The following is a 23,980-nucleotide window of genomic DNA, read 5'->3' on the forward strand; positions in this document are numbered from 1 at the left end:
TTAACCTCCACTCCTAACTTGAAAGTTTGGGGGGAACCGTCCAGAAGAGGCCGAGAAAAAGGGTGGCGGTGGCGGGGGGAGGGGGTGGAAACACGTTTTCCCTTCATTTTTCCATGGGAACTTTAAACAAAGCTACAGCCCGAACTGGTGAACAGATTTATGCCAAGTTTGTCAGATATATCTTGGTTTTTGTGATTTGGTGTAAATCCATTTTGTGGTTGTTGAGCCATAAATGCTCAAAAAGGTAGGGCCTGATTACAAGTACGGTGGTCCATAGGACCGCCTTACTGGCGGTGGTGTTCCGCCCATCGCCACACTGCTGGCTCAGCCGCAGTATTATGAGTGTGGCGGTCAGACCACCACAAGACTGCTGGTTCCGCCAGGATCAAGGATCCCCCTGGGCTGGCGGTCTGCAACTGGCACGAATATACTGCCGCTGCTGGCACCGCCAAGCATATTCTGAGTTGCCTTTTCACTGCCCTTTACATGGCGTTAAGCCCACCATGAAAATGGTGGCAGAAAGGCAACCAAAGGGGCCCAGGGCCCCCTTAACTGATCTGTGCCTGGGGGTGCATGCGGGGAGGGGCACATATTGTGCGACCCTGTAATTGTGCCCCAGTTGCTGCATGGTGTTGCATGCATTCCACACTGTGCAGGAATATGCTGCAGGCTCTGTCACGGCTGCAGGTTGAATGTTAGGCTCTCCTATTTTGCTGCAAAGTCTGGATGATCTGCAAATTGCTGGCAAAATAATAATAGAAAAAGTACCGGCTCCCGTGCTTCTTTCGGGAAGAAAAACCTAGGGTCGGCCAGTAGAGTGGGCGGGGGCACAAAGTGTGTTTTGGGGAGGGGGGCACGTGGCCTCCCTCCCTGAGCCTTGGTGAGGCCCTGGAAATCACTTCCCCTGGGGCTGAGGTAGGAAATGGAGGGCGGGACTGCATGGCCCTCTTCCCTAGAGCCTTATTAGGCCTCAGGGACCCCATACCCAGTGGCTGAAATACATTTCTTTTAAAAAGGGGGAAGGGGCATATGGCACTCCTCCCCGAGCCTCTAAAGACCCTGGGAACCCATCCCTGGGGCCGGCTCAAGTGCTCTATCCCAGGGTGCCTACGTCTGGGACAGTAGTTTCCTTTCCCACACTGATACAGGCAGATAAACATATGTTTGCTACCGGCTGGCAGCGGCATTTTTGGATCACCCGCCAGGTAGGAGCAAACATGCCTCCAGCCTGGTAGGAGCTTTTTTAAATATCCCGTTGTGTGGGGTGAGCATGCCTTCGCGTAATAACTCGTCTGCTATGTAAAGTACTGCAGTGTAAACCTGACGAAAAAAAAGTACCCACAAAGTAATTACTCCTTTTGGTGCCTGTAGCATATTGTAAACTAATTGACACTGAAATCACACAAAAGACAAGCCATGGAGTGGACTGTTGGACCAAATATTACAGGAGCCTGGGTTACTGGGCGGGCAAAGCAATGAGGCAGTCAAAATAAGAGGTTTAATCCAAATTGTGGCGACCTTTTGAGGAATTTTAGGATTTTCTGCAATGACTGTGCCTCTGCAAGGCTGGAAGTATTGGGCTTTTTCTACAGGTCATTCCCCTGTTCCTTTTGTCTTTACTTCTTGTCTCCCAAAAAAGGTTACGAATTTGGTGGATATTAAACCAGGGGCCACTTAGTGAACTCTTGCAGAGGTTCCACAGTTTGAACGGATATGAAGTGAGAGTTTCCATTGGTGTGCATGGTAGCTGAATTCTCTTATCGACAGTCCGTACACTCCCTTAAGACTCAAATTTGTATGTATAGATTTATGAAGAAATGCATGATTATTTTAGTAGAGTGAACCTAACTAGACTTCAATGAAGCGCAGAACATGGGCAGGATATGACTCAGATTGTAATAATTGAATGGACATGGACCCATACGAGCCACTATTCTACCTCTGCCCCAGATGATGTTCTTCTCCTATCCTGAAAGGAGTGGCAAACATATTTGGTTGCTCTCATTTCATATCTGACCCCACTTACCACTGTCCTTTCCTTCCTTCTAAGGATGGCCTTCCAACCGAGGCAACTACAGAGGAGTTGGAGGTCGGGACCATCATCGCTAGCCAGACCCAGTCCAGGACAACCCTACATGACCTGCTTGATACCCTGAAGCTGCTGGAGGAGGAGCCAGAGCTTCCCCCAGAGACCAAGCCATATCGGAAGGATAAATATGCCTGGATTGATGAGGTACATCCAAAGCTCTGTCATTTAGTGAGAGATGGCTGCCCAGGGCCCCTTAGAACAATCGCCACTGGGATCAGTTTACTGCATTCTTTCAGAACTTGGGAGTAAAATGTGTATTTAACTGCAAGGCACTCCCATTTGTGATCTAATCAACTCCTTCTTTGCAGCTAGTAGTTCTTTAAGCTCACCAACGAATATGTGTACACTCCTAAATCTAAAATTCCTTTCTCCAGATCAGGTGCAATAATAATGGATCATCCCCAACTCTTTCCTTGGGGCACTGTACTGCTATGTTCTCCTATCTAAACATACCACAGCAGCGGTGTGGATGGAAGTAGGGAACAGTTGCCTTTGTGCTCCTGTTTGTTCCGATCAGTAAGACAGAGTGGGAACCAGCCAGCCAGATACCTATCCTGGCAGCTAATCATGAGTTGGAAGGAAGATGTGTATCCGCATCATTTAATTTTCCTGACTGCTTCTTGGTGCAGCTTGCTGACAACAGGAGAGGTTCAGCAACATCAGCACACTTTCAGTGTGTGATTCACTTGCGACCGAAGATTACATACAGCTCTATCCAGCAAGTGTGTTGACCATCTAAGTTACCAGTATTAAACATACTCTGAAAATTCTTTAATACACACATCTCTTCAGAAGGTTTCTTAGCCCTCAGCTACCTTAAAAACTAGATGTTTTTGATGAATTATGTAAGCAGAACAACTTTATTATCTCATTGTTCCATTTTACAAATGCATTTCAGACTTTATTACAAGTACCTAGCTAGAGAGATCAGGTTTGAACAAACACAAGATACTTGATAGATTATTGTAAGTGACTTGAGAAATATGGAAGATTGCTTAACAGTGTAAAGGTTGACCTCTACATGCAGATTACATTTGTGGACTAGTAGAGTGAGCGTCTTTTGTTGGTCACACCAGACCCTCAAGAAAAGGAAGTGAGCATTTAAGAGCAGATCATGAAATATAAGCTAGTAAATGACTTGCTAAAGTCTGACAGTTTTATAACTTTTCGTCTGGACTTCTTTCCAGCAGAATTAGTTCTGGCTACCATTTTGGTCCATCCCAAACAGGGGCAGGCTACTGATAACTGCTCCCCTTACAGGCCCATTTCATTGATGAATACTGATCAGAAGATTTTTGCTAAACTGGTGAATAGGTGACAACTAGTCTCGTCACATCTTATTCATCTTGACCAATGCAGCTTCATGCCCAATCACAGCACTAGCCACTGTATTAGAAGGGTCAATGCGACACTTGCCTGCAGCCACGAGTTGACCAGCCCCAGTGTGCTCCTCTTAGTTGACTTTGAGAAAGCGTTCAATACTGTAGACTGATCGTACCTGTATCGCATCCTCCAATGTATGGGCTTTGGCCCTAAATACCGCATATACGTTTGGCTCCTGTACAAGGCACCCTCTGCTCCAGTCCTAGTCAGTGGTGCCCTCTCCACCCCCTTTCCAATTCACAGGGGTACTAAGCAGGGTTGTCCACTCTCTCCCCTTCTCTTTGCATTTACGATCGAATCCTAGGCTTCGATTATCCGTTGCGATGCTCAGATGCTGGGCTGAAGATGCTGAGAGGTTATGAAGGACAGGATAACCTTGTATGCAGATGATGTGCTCCTCTTACTGGCCCATCCACAGTCTTCAGGCCCAAGGGTCCTACATGCTTTGAGGCTCTTTGAAGAGGCTTCTGGCCGAACTGGCACAAATCCTGGGGAGACATGGCAATAGTGAGCTGGTTACATACCACCCGATCCAGCAGCTCAGCTTTTAAATACCTGGGGCTTCATATATCGCTCATCCTGGAATTTGCACCACATTATCTCAACCTTCCCCCCTGCTAGCAAACACTAAACAAGCCTTACAGAACTGGTCCAGCCTTCTGAAGTACCTATATGACTTGCAAAGCTTCCCACTCTAGTAATTGGTTTAAACATCGTAATGGGATGTTCCTTTGGGGAGGGCGTAGTCCAGGTATTGCATGGGATAAATAAAGATAGTCAACGTTTGACAGGGATAAAGCTAGCGGAAGTTAAGCTTTATTACTGGGCGTCCCTGCTCTTGGTTATCAATGACTGGATGAGTGGGGGGATGGAGTGATTCTGCATACTGCACAAAGCAGGCCCTACTGGGCCTATACAGGATCTTGGGATTCCTGTATAAGAGCCCCATCCCAGTTCACACTTTGGAACTTACAAAAGTGGTGCTACTTTGCTGGCGTGCGGTCCTCCACTTTATACAATGGGACCAAAAACCGACACAAACACCGCTGTGGACCGGCACTTGGCTGACCGCATGTCCTAGCAGGAGTGTTTTGTATACTGGGACAAGATCGGGGATTACAACACTGAGTAAAGTGTGGGATGGGGCCCTCATAAGAACCTTTGCCGAACTTCAGACACACTTTCAGCTAAGCCTCACCCAGCTCCATAAGTACTTACATGGATTGGTTGAACATTGTATGTGCACGCATGTCACCAGGTCTTAGCTTTTTTGGGATGTATGAGTGAAGGGCATCCATGTTCATTATCCCTCTTATGCTCCCTTTGTTGTGAGATGAACACTGTTCGGGCCTTACCGAATTGCCCAAGTAAAGCCCTCTGTAGGCACAACTGCTGATGGGCAGCTTGGGCTGAGGCAGTGTGTTTAAGATATGTTGCTTCCTTGTGACTAACGCACCAGACCAGTTTGGGCGTCTGAAACGAAAATGGGAGGCATTGGTGGGGGAACTTGACATCTCGGACTGGAGAGACACGCAGATCGCCCTTGAGAGATCCCAATATCCTCCAGACTCTGACCCATCCAACTGAAATACTTGCATACAATGTACCTCATGCCCCAACTCCCCTGGCACGGCCTTAGGCTCTCTACAGCCCGATGCTTCCGCAGTACTCACCGAGACGTGGACTTCTTTCACACAATATAGCATGGTCCAGAGATCACATCATATTGGAATCGGATAGCCCGAACACTTATGAAAGTGCTGGTATACACATTGAGTTCACACTCCGGGTGGCCTTACTGGGGATCCTGGAGGATGAAGAGGGGAATGGATGCCAGTGGGACTGGCAACAGTGTTGGCCAAGTGCGACATTGCGTGCGAGTGGAACCTCACTGACTCACCGACACTCTCGGATTGGAGTAGGGCAATGGACTGGTGCTCAAAACAAGAAGAGTCAGTTTATAAAACACGGGGCTGCCCGAAGAAACATACCTTGGTGTGGGGTAAATGGTGGGAATACTTCAGGCTATCAGATGATGCTGCGACTGAGGTACCTATTCATTGGGCCTGGTGGGCCTTGGGAGAGGATTAGCAAGGGATGGAACAAGTATAATGTGTACGGCTGGTGGTTATGCATTGTCAAGTTCGATAAAATGTCAAAGTTGTCATAATAAAAGTAATTTAATTTAACATTCTTATGGGGTTTTACTCTAAGTTCCCTCCTCCATCATGTTCAATGGGAGTGTGTTTGCAGTCCAGTGTACGTTACTACAAAAATGCAGTCTGTGAATTCTGAAATGTAGTAAACGTATTCAAAAGTGGAAACTTACTCACAATTGTAAGATACCTTTGTGAATCAAGCCTGCACTTTTTTTTCCAAAATTAAAAAAATTGTCAGACTTTAGCCCGTCACTTACGGTCTTATATTTCATGAGCCTCTCCTAAATGGCAACTTCCTTTCCTTGAGGGCCAGGTTTAACCAACAAAGGACACTCACTCTACTAGTCCACAAACGTAATCTGTATGTAGAGGTCAGCCTTCACAGAGTTAAGTAATCTTACATATGTCTCAAGTCACTTCTAAATAATTGCTCAAGTATCTTGTGGTTGTTCAAACCTGATCTTTCCAGACATGTACATGTGGGAAACCTCGTTGTGAAGGTTCACCAAGTAAGGCATGAGTGTGTTCTGAAAACTGCAGTACTACTCCCGGGGGAAGATGTCAGAACCCAGCTTGCAAATCACGTATGGCCATCGTTATTTCTTGAGCTGTAATGGTGTCATCCAGTTTGGCTCTATGGAGCCCTGTGAGCTTAGGCAGGGGTATGTCCTGAAGGAGTGGGCTGGAGGTTTCATTGTCGGACTGGGGATTAACAGCGTATAGCTCCTAGTAGTCAGCGGCGAATGCATCTGAAATCTCCTCGGTGGTCATAGTTAAATTGTTATTTAAAATAGTTGAAAATATTAAGAGGCTTTGGGTGGGCATCTCAGCATGTTAAAGTATAGGGAGAATGTTTAAAATGAATTCAACTCAATTAAATATGACAAAATATTTTCATGTTGAATATTGATGTAAAGTCCTATGCTTTTACTTTAAATGTAGAACAAAATAGAAAAATGCCACAGCACTATTACATTTCTTTTGAATTAAAGCTTTAGTTAATGGAAATAAATTAAAATAAAATTATCTTTCTGCAGTTTAAATTAAAAATTACATTCCCAGCTGAAGAAAATATTTTTTCATGTGCAATAAGCATTATTAAACATATATCAAATTAATTAAAATTAATGTAATTATTTTTCCTAATATTTAATGTTGCATCCAATCACAGGACTCTAATCTAGTCCACTACTGCAGGTCCCAACTAGCTACACATTCTTACTGCTTCTTTACATCTTGACTTACAGTGATATTCAGGTATGGGATGGTCGTAACAAAGCCCATTCCAGTAGATGTATTTTCCTTTTCTCTTTTCAACGGTGGCTGCTTAATACCAAAAACTTTACATAAAATATCAGGGGGGACAACCAGTGCAGCAACCAGCTAAGTAGACCATGCTCATAGGGAATAATATAAAGGGACCTACAGAACTGTCGAAAGTACCAGCCTACTGAAAACCATGACTGTCTGTCTCCCATACCACTCCTCGACTGTCCGCACGCACATGTAAACACTTCCCACATAGGATCGCATACCAGAGGCAACAACTTGCCAACCATACCCCCTGCACTGCATTGCCGGCTGCCAAGGCAGGTGCTTCAGTGAGCCATATAAGGGCTATACAATCGATCTGCTGTGAACAAGTGACTGCTTAAAAACTCGTGTAACACTTGCGATCAAAGTACTCCAATTGGCCACTCAGGGGCACTGTAGGCCTTTGGACGGAATAGGTAGCATACATCCGGAAAACACCGAAAACTTTTCAAGAAGAGCCAACGAGCGTCTGGCAGTACCACGGCCAGTGAGATGTCGGTTTACCTTCAACACTTGTTACTCTGCTGGGGGAGTTCTTGGGAGAATTATGATAATCTACGTGAGTAGAGGTTTATCTATCTGTTGGTTAGATGTCCGTGCGTGCATCAGGAATGTTTTAAGGATTTTAGGGGCCCTGGGACAAATGCATTTTGGAAGCCCCTGTTCGGAATAGCTTTAATTTTATTATGATCCAGTTTCAGCTCTTTCGCGCCCTCTTTGGTCATATTCTAAATGTGTGTACATCTGATATTCAGGGATAGTGATGTGTGTTTTCAATATTGTAACACAGCAGCAGGTCGCTAATATTACGGCAAATAATCTCTGTGACACCCCCCTTTTCTCATATGTGAGATCCTGTACTGATCTAAAAGACACTTTTTATATGGATGTTGGATGAAACAAACACATTTTGTCTGCAAAATGTCTGTAATAGGCTAAAAGGGGTAAACAAGTGCACTCCTGTCCTTCCATCTTTTCTGTAGTTTAAACCATCATTTGAATTATTTGCGTGCAGATCGGCTACGTAGTCTGCCCAAGTACTACTGACTCGTAAACAAAACATGAACTGGAACGGGAATTTTCGCTCCAACGCCGAACGCACATGGTGCACGTGGTATCATGACCCAGCTACTTAAAGTTCATCAAGTTTCAATCAATATTAATCCATGTACTCCAACAAAAGGTTTTATCCAATGCTTCACTTTATTATGTTGTCACATGTGGAACTCTTATGTAATCGACCGTTTCTGCTCCTGCAAATATGCCCATCCAGGCCTTTTTCCACAGTATGATGAATACATAAAACATCCGTAGCAGTTAAAAATATTAACAAATTCAACAATTTACGTGACCACATTATTTACTCATTGGTTTGAATTCTTAGATCTAATGTCAATGTTTTTAACATTTGCAGTGAACCCCTGAGGAAGGGCCAAATCGCGCCCGAAATGCATTGGGTTAATATTTTTAACTGCTACGGATGTTTTATGTATTCATCATACTGTGGAAACATAATAAAGTGAAGCATTGGATAAAACCTTTTGTTGGAGTACATGGATTAATATTGATTGAAACTTGATGAACTTTAAGTAGCTGGGTCATGATACCACGTAAATGCTGTGCGTTCGGCGTTGGAGCGAAAATTCCCGTTCCAGTTCATGTTTTGTAATAGGCTCTCACACTTTAAAAATATAGAAAAACACGAGTTACTACATTCTGTTTAGAAATTATTCAAGATCATAAGGGCAAAACTCTCTGCAGGACATAGCTGGCTGTATCAGGAGGTTCCCCAGAAGGCTAGAGCCCACTTTACCCTTGCATTAAAAAGTCTCTCTTGTGCATGCCAACATTTTAGGGCAGGAAGGTGGGAGAATTTAAATAAATAAACGTTGGAGTATAATTTCCCTATTGACTTCTATTGAAGCAGAGAGAATTTTAGGTGTGAGACAGCTGAAATAAAGCCATTGTTGGCATAAACAAAACGGGTGTCTCTCGCCTGAAACGGGTTTGTTGGCATGTGTGAACATGTCTCTGACCCACAGGTCACTCGTTCGTACATGGGCTGGTATCATTCTGCCTTTACTCTGTTCAAAGGCCAATAAAGGAAGTTACACTTCTGTAGGTAGAACAGACCCGTGTTTTTGGTTCTCGCCTAGAGCGTAGCGTGCAGCGCTGCGCTAGGAGTCACCTTTAGGAATCTGTCAGCTCTTTTCAAGCACTCGTGCTTGTGCTGGCATCCACCTTGCGGGAGCGAGCAGCAGCGCGCGTGCTATTTGAAAACATATGGCCTGCGCACCGCTGCTCGCTCTCGTGGATGCCAGCACAAGCACGAGTGCTTGAAAAGAGCTGTTTGCATTTGCCTGCTCTTTTTTCTTTTTCTTTTCTCCACTGCTTGTCTTGCACGGCTGTCCATGCCCTCACTTTATCGGCCTCCCAATGTCTGTGAATCTGCACCGATAGCGCGCACAAGCTAATATGCATGGCCATCCCCTCACTTTGTGTGGGTGGACACATCCTGGACCCCATATTTACTAACCTGTCAGTGGCTAACGTTTTGCCGCCAACTCCGGTAGCTTGGTCAGACCATTTTTTAGTGGAACTGAACCTTGTGATCAGAAACCCCCCTTCTAAAAACTTAGACAGATCTGTTTTTAAACGTCCTTGGAAGAAACTTAAGCTTGAGGATTTTCATCGGGTACTTAGCGAATATCCGCTGGGCCCTTTTAACGACGTCGAATCTGGCTATGATCTCTTCTGTGATTGGGTCTCCCGGGCACTTGACTCTCCGATCCCTGCTATGTGGAGTAAAAGTCGGTCTTTTGAACCCAGTCCATGGTATGATAGTGCCTTATTGCTCTTAAAAAAATCATGTAAACAAGCGGAAAGAGACTGGCGTAAATCCTATGATGTCGAGAAAAAAACACTGTACCTTGCTAAGACTAAAATCTACCATAGCGCCATATGTAGAGCTCGATCGGCCTACTATTCGCAGGAGTTCAAACGCAGCCCTAATTCTGCAAAGTTGATTTTTAAAGTCCTTAAAGATCTGACCGCTAAAAGAGCCTCAGCAGCTGAGATATGCTCAGTGTCCCATTGTGATGAGCTTGCCACCTTTTTTCTGGAAAAGGTGCATATTATCGATCGCTCTTTTCCTAGCATCATCCCTCAGTGTGAGGACCTGAGGCCTAATTCTACTACTAATGTGGCTTTATCCACACTTCCTGGAATCTCAGAGATAGAGTTCGATAGGCTGGCGGCTAAAGTTAAATCCGGGTCCCCTGCCGACCCTCTTAGACCCGCGCAGCTCAGAGAATCGGCTGCTCTATGTTTCCCCCCTGTGCGCCAACTCATCAATCTTTCGCTGTCTTCAGGGATAGTACCAACTAAGTGGAAACAAGCCTATGTCACTCCTATCTTGAAGAAACCGCCTCAGACCCCCTTAAACTGGAGAATTATCGCCCGATTTCTCTTCTTCCATGGGCCGCCAAGGTTGCGGAGGCTCATGTCAATGGAATCTTGACTCAACACCTTCAGACTGCTAATATCCTGGATTCCTCCCAGAATGGTTTTCGGGCAGGTCAGAGCGCGGAGACTGCTCTCCTTGCGATGACGGAACATCTGAGCTCCGTGCTCGATTCCGGTCAAACTGCGGCACTGGTGTTACTCGACCTTAGTGCCGCGTTTGACATGGTCTCACGCGCGATATTGTTGCAGCGACTGGGTGAAGCAGGTATCTCTGACTTGGCACTTGAATGGTTTCGGTCATTTCTAGCAGGTCGCTCATTTCGGGTTGCTACACCTCCATTTGAGTCTAAACCCTATTCCATCGAGCAGGGAGTGCCTCAGGGGTGGGCACTTAGCCCCACGTTGTTCAATCTGTATGTGCAGCCGCTGGCTGCGGTCGCCAAGCAGTGGGGCCTGACTATGGTTTCCTATGCTGACGACACGCAGCTGGCGGTTGCACTTAATGGGGACTCCGACTCTGAGGCCCCTAGGTTCAGGGAGGGTCTGACAGCAGTGGCTGGCTGGATGACGGCTAACTGCTTACAACTCAATGCCAAGAAAACGGAGGTCCTAATTGTTGGTAAGCAGAGCAACCTCTGGGGTGCTCAGTGGTGGCCCCCAGAGCTGGGTTCAGCCCCCATTCCGGTACCCGAGGTCAAAAACTTGGGTGTCTGGTTAGATCCCGCCCTTAGTTTCTGTGGACACACTAAACAAGCATTGGCATAGCCAATAGGTCTCGCCTTTGGGACCTTTTAAGTGTTTAGCCATGCAACAGTTGCATAACTAAATACTTACAAGGTCCCAAAAGCGAGACCTATTGGCTATGCCAAGCGGCCGTGCGGCCGCGAAAGTGAAAGTAATCGCGGTAAAGCGCGGCGCGCGCCCACGCACATGCACTGTAGCTCTAGGCTGGCCTGGTAGCACTTTTTGGAGCCCTCACAATAAGTCTTGCCAGACCAGCGCATGCGCTGGGTCAGGCGAGACCTAAAAAGTGGCTGCTACTTGCTTTGGTGTCTTGCGTGGGCTTAGGCCAGCCCTGACATTTTTTGATGCCCCCACTAGACAGTTGATAATTCAGGCCACCATTCTCTCGCGGCTTGACTATGCGAGCTCGCTCCTGTTGGGGGCCAATCAGGCGGAAGTTATCCGGATGCAGCGCCTACAGAATGCGGCGGCCAGAGCCTTGGTGGGTTTACCTAGGTTCTGCTCTGCGAAGGAAACTATCCGGAAACTCCATTGGCTGCCCATGGCTCAAAGGATTGAGTTTAAGACTCTGTCTTTCTTTCAAGATTCTTAAGCTGTCCTCTCCCCTGATTTTAGAGCATCTTCTTACCCCCTATGTCCCCTCTCGTTCTCTGAGGTCATTGGGTCAAAATCTAGCAGTAGTTCCACGGTTCAAATGCTGCAGAGCGGGAGGGCGTTCCTTCCGCTATCTGGCGGCTAGGCTTTGGAACTCATTACCAGCCCACATTCGCGCCCTGGATGATTTGCTTACATTCAGGAAGGTTATTAAAACCTATCTTTTCCCCCCTGGATCTTAATTTACTGCATAGGACCTCCTTACCCTGCCCTGCTGCTTCTTCTCTCTGTTTTTTTCTCTGTTTTATGTACTTTCTTTCTGCCAGTCAGAGCGCCAGGACGCCCCTTTGCTGGGGCAGCTGTGTGCTATAGAAGACCAGTTAACATAACATAACATAACTTCAACTACTCCACTTCACAGTCTCTTCTCTAATCCTGGCTTTGCCTCTTAACTGTGTTCGATGATCTTGGACAATTCTTGTCACCTCAAATGCTCTGGTATGTGTTCGCGCCTCGTCCTATACATCCTCGCGTGGCGCCATCTACTGAGTGTGCAGTATGTCCAATATATAAAGATACATCATGCTTGCAACTCGCATTACTGGTGACCGTTCCTAGCCCCTAGGCGCGATTCACACGCAAGTCATATGAAGAGCGCACTCGGTTTCAGGTTGGATTAGTTCCCTTCCGAGCTGTACAGAGTGATGTCGACTCCTATGGTGCATTCCTGTTAGCGCCTAGAGATGATTCTCTGTATATAGTGCTTCATCGATGTTTGCTCCATCATCAGATAAGAAAATAAACAAGTTGCCCTCGCATGGAAACTGCAGCAGGCAAGCACTAGAAAACGAATACAGTTCCACTTAATGCGTGGCAGTGTGATATACAAATATGCTCATTAATCCGCAAATTACGTCGGAAAGCCTGTCTGCACCCCCGAGCTAAGAATAAAATGGCCTGATCCCGCAACACCTAAGTGGTCCCAAAATGCAATGTAGTGCCCAGAGATGCCTCGACATATGGTGCTGCTGTGTTAGTCAAGTTTCTTCATTTATTAGTTCCCTTGTCCAGCATTTGATTCTGTCCACCTGCCAGTGAGGCAGTATTCTGACCAGTCGCAACTATTCAGTGGCCATACTGTCCGTCTAGTACCTGGAGACCGTCAGTATCGCGCTGTATAGTTCCAATCCAATCATTCAGGTTGCTGCCTTTCATGCTTTTGTCGGCACCCCGCAGTAAGCATCTGCAGGGTTAACAACAGAAAGCCACTTTGCATACCGATGAGCTGTTGAGGCATGGCTCTAAAACCTGTCGTTTGTCACACGGAGCGCTTGATTTCCTCTTTCCATGCTTGGGTAGCTCGACCAGGCCTGCTTTTACTTTGCAACCTGGGATTTGTAGTTCTGGTGTTATGACGACATTCACAGGACTAAGCTTCGCAGAATGCAAAGAAAAATACCTGCACAGGTTGTGCTACTTGCGCACGTAGCTGGGCAACGTCCGAGCTCTGCATAAACAGGGGTTTGAAGGGGGGGGGGGATGATGCAGATTGCTACGTTCAGCTTGAGAAATGTGTCGGTAACTCACGTCTACCAAGCGGTGACCTGTGACCGGAAGCAACCAATGGGATTTCTTTTTTTTTACTTTGCCCGTTACATAAAACCGCATTCTGGGAATTGTAGTTTAAAATGGGTTGGACCTTTTTAAGAACAAGATGAAGCTGTCAAATGAAGGACTACAGCAAAGCTTCAAATTAAGCAGCCAGGGAGGCTGTGATCACAGAGGCAGCACTCTGGGCTGACAGCCTGCAGCAGATAGGCACTCCTCACTGGAAACGCATATGCAAAGCACAGAGACATAGCTCTTTACTCAAACTGACCTAAAGCAGGCAGCACTGTGCACTCAAATGAATCAGGCAGCACTTTACAGTCACATGAAGCACGTAGTGCGCCAGGGTGACACGAGGCAAACAGCACTATACACTAATTGACACAAACCAGGCAGCACTGTGCTCAGGTGATGCAGGCAGCACTTTACACTCACATGAAGCAGGCAGTTCTGTACTCCCATGTGAAGCATGCAGCACTTCACACTCACATGAAGCAGGCAGCACTTTACACTCACATAAAGCATATAGCGTGAACTCGACCCGAATGTATCATAGCGCTTTTCATGAGCATCAGTTGAAGTACCACAGTGGATGCAACAAGTTTGTTTGTGTAACAGCTGCCGCTTCACCTCTTCCGAGTAATCGTGTGGTGTGCTTACCCTCCCCCAGCTCCCACAGAAGCGGAACAAGTTAGTGTCATACAGAGCTACCCACCAACAAAGCATGGATCCCCCACCGCCATGGTCTACATTTAGTCACGGTGCTTCCTCAAACACTTCACTGCCCTTGGCCAGTAACACAGCGTGGAGCCTCTTAATACCACCCGAGATCGGCTTTCTTACTGGTCGGCGCAAGGCTATTCTTTTAACTCATTAACTGCTTATCTGCTGCTTGAAACCTGCCTCGGGCATTCAGGCACCCTCTAGATTGAAGCTCTACTGCCTCATCACTGGGAAGCCATGTGAGGAGTTACTGCTCTGTTTGCCCACATGTATGGAGACAGTCGATAACGTGTCATTTAGTGTAGCTTGTAACTTGTCAGCCCAGCTGTTGAACTGCACCAGCAGGGGAGATGATAACGTTTCTTTTCTCCAGTACTTCATACCTCACGCCTGTGTTTCGATTCGCTGTATCTAAGGAAGTTTCTCCCTCACAGCCCTAGAACCTCCCTCACCTTTGTTGTCACATAACCTTCACAACAACCCCACGTCATCATTTTACTAAAGATTTCAGGAAGGATGTGGTAGGTTCTAGGTCTGTGTGACAGGGGCGTAACACAGGCAACCGCGGTGCAGGGGAGCTCCCAAGCTCCAGGGGGCCCCCTCAGCATGGCGTGCCCCCTTTTACGTACTTTATAACTTAAGCACGGCATTCATATAGAAAGTGTCAGCTCGTTAAAGAAGCTTCATAATGCTTTTCCTCTAAAATAAATTGGATCCTTCTCGGATGAAATCATGGCTTCCATGTAATATTCCCATGACCTCTCCATCGCATCATTTTAAGTGGCGGTTGAAAAATATAATATAGCATTGCTTAGAAAAAGGAAAAACAGAAAATTGCCCCACAGCAGGTGCCTCCTCGCAACTATTGCTTCAGTACTCTGTGTACATTTTCCTGATGCAGCCGGTGGTGGTTCAAATTATATTAGCTCGCGTCTTCTCCATCGCTGCAGCATCAAAGTGAATCGGCTTCGGATGGGCTCTGGCATATCTCGGTGTTGTGCTTCAGTCACCAGCCAATGGCTTGAAAATTGGACCATTACCAGATAAAATATTATCATTTTATGTAAAGTGCTTCTGTTAGTAGACGGGTATTTTTTTTTTTTTTTTTGAAACCGTTTATTGCAGTTTATAGAAGTTACAGGTATGGGCCTACAACCACACGGCCGGCCGCTAGAGCATCAAAAGCATATTACATACATACAGCAAAAAGCTTTCTCAGCGGTGCACAGTAGGAAGACAGGAGTGATCAATGGTGCAGGCCTCACAGCTCCATGCCCACAGTACGGTTCCATTTTCTTAACGCAAAACAACGTAAACAAACCACAACCGCAAGGCAACCCTCGATCCAAAGTGACAACACGTGCTCCATAAGTGGGGGATCCACACCAGCAGCAAAATTCTGAAGAGGGGGACGGGAGTAGATCAGGGACTGGGGGACCGCGCGCCCGCGGCCAAGGGAGGGGCGCCATCTAGGGAGACGGAGCCGGTGAGGCCGCCGGTAGCAGCGGCGGCTCACAAATACCCCCGCGGTAGGCGTTCCAGGGGCCCCAGAGTTTCATCCACGCCCCAGGCTTACCCCTCACCACATACACCACCTTTTCACGAAACATACACCAATCCATATGCTCTTTCCAGGCCGACACCGCAGGGGGCCTCTGGGATCCCCACAATTGGGCAATATCACGCTTGGCTATCATGTATCCCAGAGTCACCCACCGCGCCTGCGGGACCGAGTAGTCATTTGGTTCCCAGACATTCAGCAAGCATCTCCTCGCTTCAGGCAGCAGCGCGACACGCGTAACCATTCGTAGAACCTCATGCACACCACGCCAGAATCGCTCCACCTTCGGGCACTCCCACAGTATATGCATGAAAGTCGCCAACGCACCACAGCCACGCTTACACATTCCATCACCGGCAAAACCCATACGCAAAAGCCTTGGCCCCGTCACGTAGACCCGGTGAAGGATCTTGAGCTGGACGAAACGAAGGCGAGCCGGGATGGCCACCTCTTTCGGAGAGGCCACCGCGGAGATCCAATCCTCGTCGTCCAGCTCCAGCCCGTCGGCAACCCAAGCCTCGCGGAGACTAGTCAGCAGACACGATCTATCGTTAATCAATTTTTTGTATATGAGGGAGATCGTGCTGTCCGGGACATGGCCATCTAGCACTCTGTCCTCCAGGGGGGAAGACTCCGGAATGGATGCAACATCCGGGAAGACGGAGCCCAGCGCATGGCGGACCTGTAGGTACCGAAAGTACTCACTGCCCTGCAGCTGAAACTCCGCCTGCAGCGTCTCAAAAGTTTTGAATCCCCCCCTCGTCCAGAGATCTCCCACCGTGCTGATTCCGATCGTGTCCCACTTCTCGAAGCCCTTCGACGTCCACAGGGAGCCCAACCTCTCAGATGCATACAGCGGAGACGCTCGGGTCAAACGGTCCTTCCACCCCATAGCTGCATTAGCCGCGTGCCAGACACGCACCATGACACGCGTCGGTCCCGTCAAACGGGAGTCGGGCACGCCAGAGTAGAGCGCTCGATTATAATCGCCACCGGGCAGAAGCGTCCTGTCCATCTCAAATGCCGGGTTCAAGGCGGGCCCGTAAAGGCCATGATTAATTGCAGCTAGTTGGGAGGCCCAGTAATACCGTTTGATGTCCGGGAGGGCGACCCCTCCATCGTACCACGGGAGCGTCAATTTAGCCAGAGCAATACGCGGCCTCCCGTCCCAGAACAGGCGCCGCTGGAGGCCCTCCACCTCGCGAAAGTAGCGTGCCGGGACCAGGTCCATGGTATTCTGGAGGGCGTAGAGGAAGCGCGGCAGGGACATCATTTTAAATAAGGCCGCTCGGCCGAGCGGCGAGAGCGGCAGACGCCGCCAGCGCACCACGTCCTCCCTCAGACGCTGGAGGGGGGGCAGCAAGTTCCGCTCATAGCGGGCCTCCGGGTCAAGAGTGATATATATACCCAGGTACCGGAAACCCTGGGAGGCAATCTGGATCGGACAGTCCCGTGGCAAGACCGGGGCCTCCCCGGAGAGCACATAGACACAGGATTTCGCCCAGTTGATGACCAGGCCTGAGTTGCGACCGAAGGAGCGCAAAACATCAACCAGGACGATCAGTGACTTGCGCGGGGAGGCGAGATACAAAAGGATATCGTCAGCATAGAGGGACACGCGGTCCTCATGCTCGGGGGTCCAGCGGAGACCACGGATAGAAGGGTGCCACCGCAACCACTCCGCCAGGGGCTCCATGGCCAGGGCGAACAGGAGAGGCGACAGGGGACAACCCTGTCGCGTGCCCCGCCCCAGCGCAAATGGGGCAGATACTCGCCCATTCACCACCACCTGTGCCAACGGGCCCGAATATAGCAATTTGACCCAGCTGACGAAACCCGGGCCGAACCCAAACTTCGCCAGCATCGCCCAAATATATGGCCATTCGAGCGTATCAAACGCCATGGTGGCGTCCAAGGACGCCAAGATGGCCGGCTCCCGCACAAATGGGACACGCGCGAGCACCCCGTGTAAGCGCCGCAGATTAAGCGCCGTGTTGCGGTGTGGTATAAAGCCCGATTGGTCTTGGTGGACCAAATCGCCCACCACGCCAACCAACCGGTTGGCCAACACCTTGGCGAGGATTTTGGGCTCCGCGTTCAGAAGCGAAATCGGCCTATAGGATGTGACCCGCTCACGGGGCTTCCCCTCCTTATGGATCACCACAATTGTAGCCAGACGCTGGTCCGGCGGGAGGGAGCCCTGCGAGTGGGCCGCAAGGAACATCGCGCGCAGGTGGGGCGCCAACACATCCGGGCGTAGCTTGTATAGCTCAATGGGAATACCATTGGGGCCCATGGCCTTGCCGGATGCAACCGAGCGAATAGCCGAGGCAATTTCGTCCGAGGTGGGCGGGGCATCCAGCGAATCCCTGTCCTCCACCGTAAGGGAGGGCAGTGCGATGTCCCGAAGCAAGGCATGGGAATCTTCCTCCGAGCAGGGAGAAACCGGGGAGTAGACTTCGCGGAAATAATCCGCGAAGCAGGAGACAATGGCTTCCGGCTCAGTGACGCACACACCATCCACGCTCTCAATCAGAGGCACCACGCGGCTCGCTCTTTCCCTCTTGTCCAACCACGCAATCAATTTGCCAGCCTTGTCACCCACATCATACAATCGCCCCTGCTGCTCTCTACTGAGGCCCCTGGCCGCCTCCGTGACGAGGGCCCGATAGGCCGCCTGCTTTAAGTGCAAAGCATGCAACTTGGCGTCTGTTACCCCGCTCCCCAGGTCACCCTCCAGTTCTGCAATCTCGGCCTCAACCCGGGTCACCTCCTCCCGCTCGCGCCGCCGGGCATTGGAAATAAAGGAGAGGGCCTCCCCTCTAAGAACCACCTTGAAAGCCTCCCACAGGGAGATGGCAGACTGGACCGACCCCACATTCTCATCGAAATAGCGCTGTAAGGATTTGATCAAGTCGGCACGAATGGTGGGGTCGCGCAAATACCATGCATTGATCGGGGCCACTCTGCCATCCCCCCTCGGGAAGACATCGAAATGCAACAACAATGGGGAGTGGTCTGAGATACCCCGTGCCAAATGGCGCACCTCCCCCACCCTCCCTGCCTGGGCCGCCGGGACAAGGATGTAATCAAGCCGCGAGAGGCTACCATGGGCCCCCGAGTGGAAGGTGTACTGTTGCAATACGGGATGCTTTAAGCGCCAGCAATCCACCAGGCCCAGCGTGTCTAAAAGGCCGGGCAGCCACGCCTGTGCCCGGGGGAGGTCCCTAGGGGGATGGCGATCCATAGACCCAGAGGCAACCGCGTTAAAGTCCCCTCCAACCACCAACAGGCCACCCGGAAGGTCCAGAAGGAGGCGCCCCAGGTCCGCAAATGTAGTGGCTTGTAACCCAGGCGGGACGTACACTGATATAAAGACAAACACTCTACCCTCCATTCGCCCCACCAGAACAGTGTAGCGTCCCCTCTCATCATGGCGCACCTCGTCAATCTCCAACGGGAGCGAGTTCTTGACCATAATACCCACCCCCCGCGAGCCCGAAGTGAAGCCGGAGTGGGCCGCCAAACGATATCCCCGCCGATTCATTGCATGAAAGGTGTTACCTATAAGGTGTGTCTCCTGCAGGAAGACAACATCTGGAGAAATACGTTTTAAATACTGCAGGACCACACCACGCTTAATCCTATCCCCCAGGCCGTTAACATTCCATGACAACACAATCAAATCCCTACCCCCCATCATACGTCAAAACAATCGGTCGCCCCCCACCGAGCATCTTAAAAACAACAAAACAGTTGCGGGTTCGCCTTGCGGTGCTAACAAACAACACACCCCCCCACCCCCCGGTCCCAACAGAACTCCCCCCTCCCTGCACCCCTGCATGAGCCCAGACAGCCCCCCCAAAGTGCAGTGTGCCTGTCGCCCCATAGCTAAGTACTAACTAGTCCCCCCGAGGAGGAGGGAAGCCCCCAGCAGACCCCACCCGACCTCCATGGGAGGGGAACATACGAAAGCAATATATGGTAAAGGAACAATATCCAGAGCAAGGCCTATACAGTCACCCCTCAATTCTGATCCGGCGGGCCCTCCCCGCCAGCCGCGCCCCCCCCACCCCGATCTCCAGGCAAAGTATCTAACCAGTCCCCAGCCGCCTCGGGCCGGTCGAAGAAGTGCGTACGGCCATCCACCTCCACCCTCAGCTTAGCCGGAAAGAGCATTGAGTACTTGAGGTTTAGGTCCCTTAGGCGACGTTTAATACCAAGAAAGCTCTGTCGCTGCTTCTGGACCGCCGGAGTAAAGTCTGGGTAGAAGTGTACATCCATGTTATCCAGCCTGACCGGTCCCTGTTGCCTGGAGGTCTGGAGGATGGCGTCTCTGTCCCGGAAATTAAAAATCCGGGCAATAATAGGCCGCGGCGGTGCACCGGTCTTAGGGCGGCCCCCAGGGACCCGGTGGGCTCGCTCCACCGCAAAAAGCTTACTCAGCCCCCGGGGCTGGAGATGGGTCAGGATCAGTTCTTCCACGAAGAGATCTGCCGCCTCCGCCTCTCGGCCCTCCGGCACACCAATAATGCGAACATTGTTCCTCCGGGCCCGACCCTCGGAATCCTCCAGTCGCCGGTCCATCAGGGCGCTCGCCTGGCCAAGCCGGCGCACCTCCTTCTGGAGGGCCACCACGTCCGTAGTGAGGCTCGTTGTGGTGTGGGCCAGGGAGTCTACTCGATCGTTAGTTTTTGACAAGTCTGCCCTCACAAGGCCCACATCCACCAGGACCGAGTCAATTTTTTGCGCCAAGGTATCGAAACGCTGGTCCACTGAGGCCTTCATCTCTGCGATGGCGCCCATGACGTCCCGGAGGGTCAGATCCACCGGTTGGGCAGGCGCCTCCGTCGGGCCCACCAGGGATGACCGCGATGTCTCCGGAGAACCCTTCTGGAGCGTGTAGCGATCCATACTATTGGCCTGGTGCGCCGTGCCACGGCGGGTTGTCTTCATCTTCGCCCGGTCGCCATCTTGTTTGGTGGACATGCTGGCCCTTCCACCGTCGCGCCAAGATCTCCAAACGGGCCGCCACACCAAATCACGGGTGTCAGGGGGGGGGGCGGGGGCGACCACCGGGCCGCGGGTCAACCCACCGCCGGCGGGTCAGCCGGGCACCTTGACAAGGCAACACCACCGCACCCCGCTCCGCGGCCCGACCCCGCCTGAGGCAAGGAGGGCGCAAAAGCGAAAGTGAAAGTGCGGGGTACGCGAGTCGCCCAGCCCCGCTCGCCGCTGTTATTCACTTCGTCCCCGGATCGCCCCACTACTCCAATCCGGGGGGCCGGCGAGGAGAAGGCCGCAACCTTCAATCGATGCTCCCACCGGTGTTCGGGGTCCGATTCGAGCCCAAAAAACGGGTGGCGCCTCAGCTCGGGTTCACCGACACAGTCCCCTCAACAAGGACAGGATATCGCCAGGATTAATTCAGGAGGTCGCGGAGGTCCTCGGGAGCCTCGCACCTACGCGGCCATCTTGGTTGCGCGCTAGGCTCCTCCCGACGGGTATTTTTTAAAGCTTTTTTCTGTTGCAGTATATCAATGTTCTGCCAATTCGTCCAAAAATCACATATGATCTACAAGCCATTGATGGAAAATAAAGGACACGTTTAATCCTCGTATTTTTTGTTAGAACTGCTTGACAAAAATATGTGCTTCATACGTCAATCGGAGCTTGTGATTTAGCACTTTTGAGGAAGCAGAGAAACACATCAACAAGTTGTTCCTGTTTCTCTTAGGTTTTGAACACTGAGCAGTTAAATTTGGAATTGCATATATTATGAGTAGAATAGAAATGATAGACATAGCCTGTTAAAGCTATTATAGGGGTAGGTATATTGCTGTCTCTAGTATCTTGGAAAGAAATGGTAAATTGTAAATCTTTCTTCAACCACTCTTTAAGGGGGAGGAGATGTGTAAGTCTACACTTTTGTGAAACTTTACACTCAGGATTTATGAATAGTCCAAAGTAGCAAAGTGAAATGGTAAACTTGTATAGGTAAGTTACTCACATGTGTAACTTACCTTTGGGAAAAGCCCCCTGTATGCTTCAGGCTGGGGGAGTTCATGAGGTAGGATAATGCCATCATCCTGCAGGAAGGAATCCTATCTAGCTTTCAATGGCAATCTAAGCCTGTTGTATAGGAAGATAGATGGACTTCTTGTTTTTTTGTGCCGCAGATAGATTTAATTGGATACATTGGTTTTCTCTGTAAAGGTCCCCTCAAGTTTGCATTTCCAGGTTTTTGAGTTGTTGGCATGCTTTGACATCCATTGTGGGTGAAATGGATGCAGTTCTCTAATTGGCATATGAGGTGAATACATTACTACCGCCTCCCAACGTTTTCCAGGCAATAGTTGTGCAGATAGCAGAACTTTTATCTCCAGTTCACCTGAGATTTACATTATAGCCTGCTGCTGAGGGCTATACCGATTGTTAAAGGCCCTGAACCCGAGTCATTGTCCCGAGCCATCGGCGAGGACATGGGCGTAACACAGGCCCCACAGCCCCCGCGTTGTGAGAGGTGGCCCGAGCTCCAGGAGCCCGCTCAGCACACAGTACATTAGCTGACAGCAGGGTCCGGCTAAAACGTATTTTTAAAGTAACGCCCGCCGCCTCGCTTCATAAATTTAATGATGCGTAAGTGATGCAATTTTGCGCGGCACACAACTGCATGGTTTTCAGCCTCTGGGTGAGGCTTAGGGTGGGGCAGGGCTGGATCAGGATTGTCATGCTCAGCGTAAACTGCACGTGAGGTGGCTGGTGGGTCCCAGGCACTGAGACGGTGAGACCATAATTTAAATAATTGCTGCCCGTGGACTTCTGCAGCCCCCCGTGCCAGCCACTGAAGTTGCAGGCCTCAGGTGAGTCGGCGACAACTAGCAATAGACACCTATGCTTGTTCTACTTTTCTGCATGGAGGGAAACTGATTATAGGGGCAGTAATGTGTTCTAGCGGTCATGTTCGTTGCCACCAACTATTTGTAGAACCGACCTATTGCTTTCTTATAGGTGGCTTTCTGAAGTCTGCTTACATTGATGTGAAGAAGTTTATTATGTTTTTTTTTTTTTAAAACAAAATTCTGAATTTTGCCTGAGGACCTCCTGTTTTCCCTGTGAGGATAGCTGTAGTTAGTCACAAGTAATGTGCGTCTTGATTAGTTTGCTCTGCTTCGACGTTTGGGCACTTAATATTGGTAACCTGTAGACATCATGCGAGCTGTCACGTCCCCCGTCTGAGTCAACGTAGGTGCAGTCTGTCAAATGCTGACCCAAAGAGAATTCTTGTGGGTCCATAGCCGGCTGTGTTTTTGCTAATAGCTAATTCCACTACCAAACTACAGCCAACAGGTGCCCTTATCTTGAAAGTCTGCTATTATAGCCACAAAGAATGGAATTCCAATACCTGCCTTTCAGATCCTGATGAGGAAAAACTAAAGACACACTGGCAATGGAAAAATTATTGATGAGGTTAATCGGTGGTACTTTCCATGGCTTAGGTGTCGTACTGCACGTCTGCACCAAGAAAGAAAGAACAGTTACATTTATAGTGGCAAAGAACGAGTGGGTCTTGTTTATCATTGATCAGGGCTTGGCAGTCAGGACATACTCTTCTTGCTAATGGCTGACCGCACAGTGTTCAGCGCTATAACAGAGAACACTCTACATTCACGCCTACAGCGAACGCCAATACTGTTCACATTTGTAAAATAGAGAGAATAATGTAAATAAAAATTTGAAAAAAACATGACTTTGCAATTACTAAAGTAACTCTTGAACATGTTAAATGGTTTGATTATCTCACGTATGTTTATTGTCAAATTATTCTGGGGGAGAATAACTTTGTAAAACCTTGCACATTGTGAAGACTGCACTGCACGTAAAAGATTTGCCTCTGTTCCAAGGTCATCTCCTGCTAATCCCAGTACTGGTACTGGATGTAAATTAGAGCGCTGATTACGACGAGCACATGTTCCATGGCTATGGCACATCTCTGATGGACGCTTCTTCCCGTAGATTCCTCGTGTTTTGATTATCTGTAGGTACCAGACTGGATCCACCTACTCTTTAAAGCTGTAGCTTTATGTTGCAACCAGATGGCGCTGTGTGTCTCCAGATGTGACAAAACTCTGCCTTATAATGCACCGTGGAGTGCCTCATATCTGCTTCTTTCTGGCACTATGTTCTTGCAGTTAAAAGTCAGCTTGCAAGGAGTAGGACCAAATGTTTCTACTGTATTGTTGAAGGATTTATAATGTGCTTACTACCCCTATGTATGGCTCTGAAGCACTTACCTACATGGACAGCAAGCTACGCCATAAAGGATGTATGGCTGAAAGG

General features: G+C 49.3%; 1 protein-coding gene across 1 annotated transcript in view; it reads left to right on the plus strand.

The window, feature by feature from the left end:
- The window catches only part of CEP131 (centrosomal protein 131), a 467,091-nt gene that overhangs the window by 136,651 nt on the left and 306,460 nt on the right, over positions 1-23,980 (plus strand). The window contains exon 13 of the mRNA XM_085617399.1: positions 2,051-2,233. Coding sequence (XP_085473525.1) covers positions 2,051-2,233 — 183 coding nt within the window. The remainder of the gene's footprint in view (positions 1-2,050; positions 2,234-23,980) is intronic.

The sequence above is a fragment of the Triturus cristatus genome, chromosome 7 (assembly GCF_964204655.1).
Source record: "Triturus cristatus chromosome 7, aTriCri1.1, whole genome shotgun sequence".
In the NCBI taxonomy this organism is placed as follows: Eukaryota; Metazoa; Chordata; class Amphibia; order Caudata; family Salamandridae; genus Triturus; species Triturus cristatus.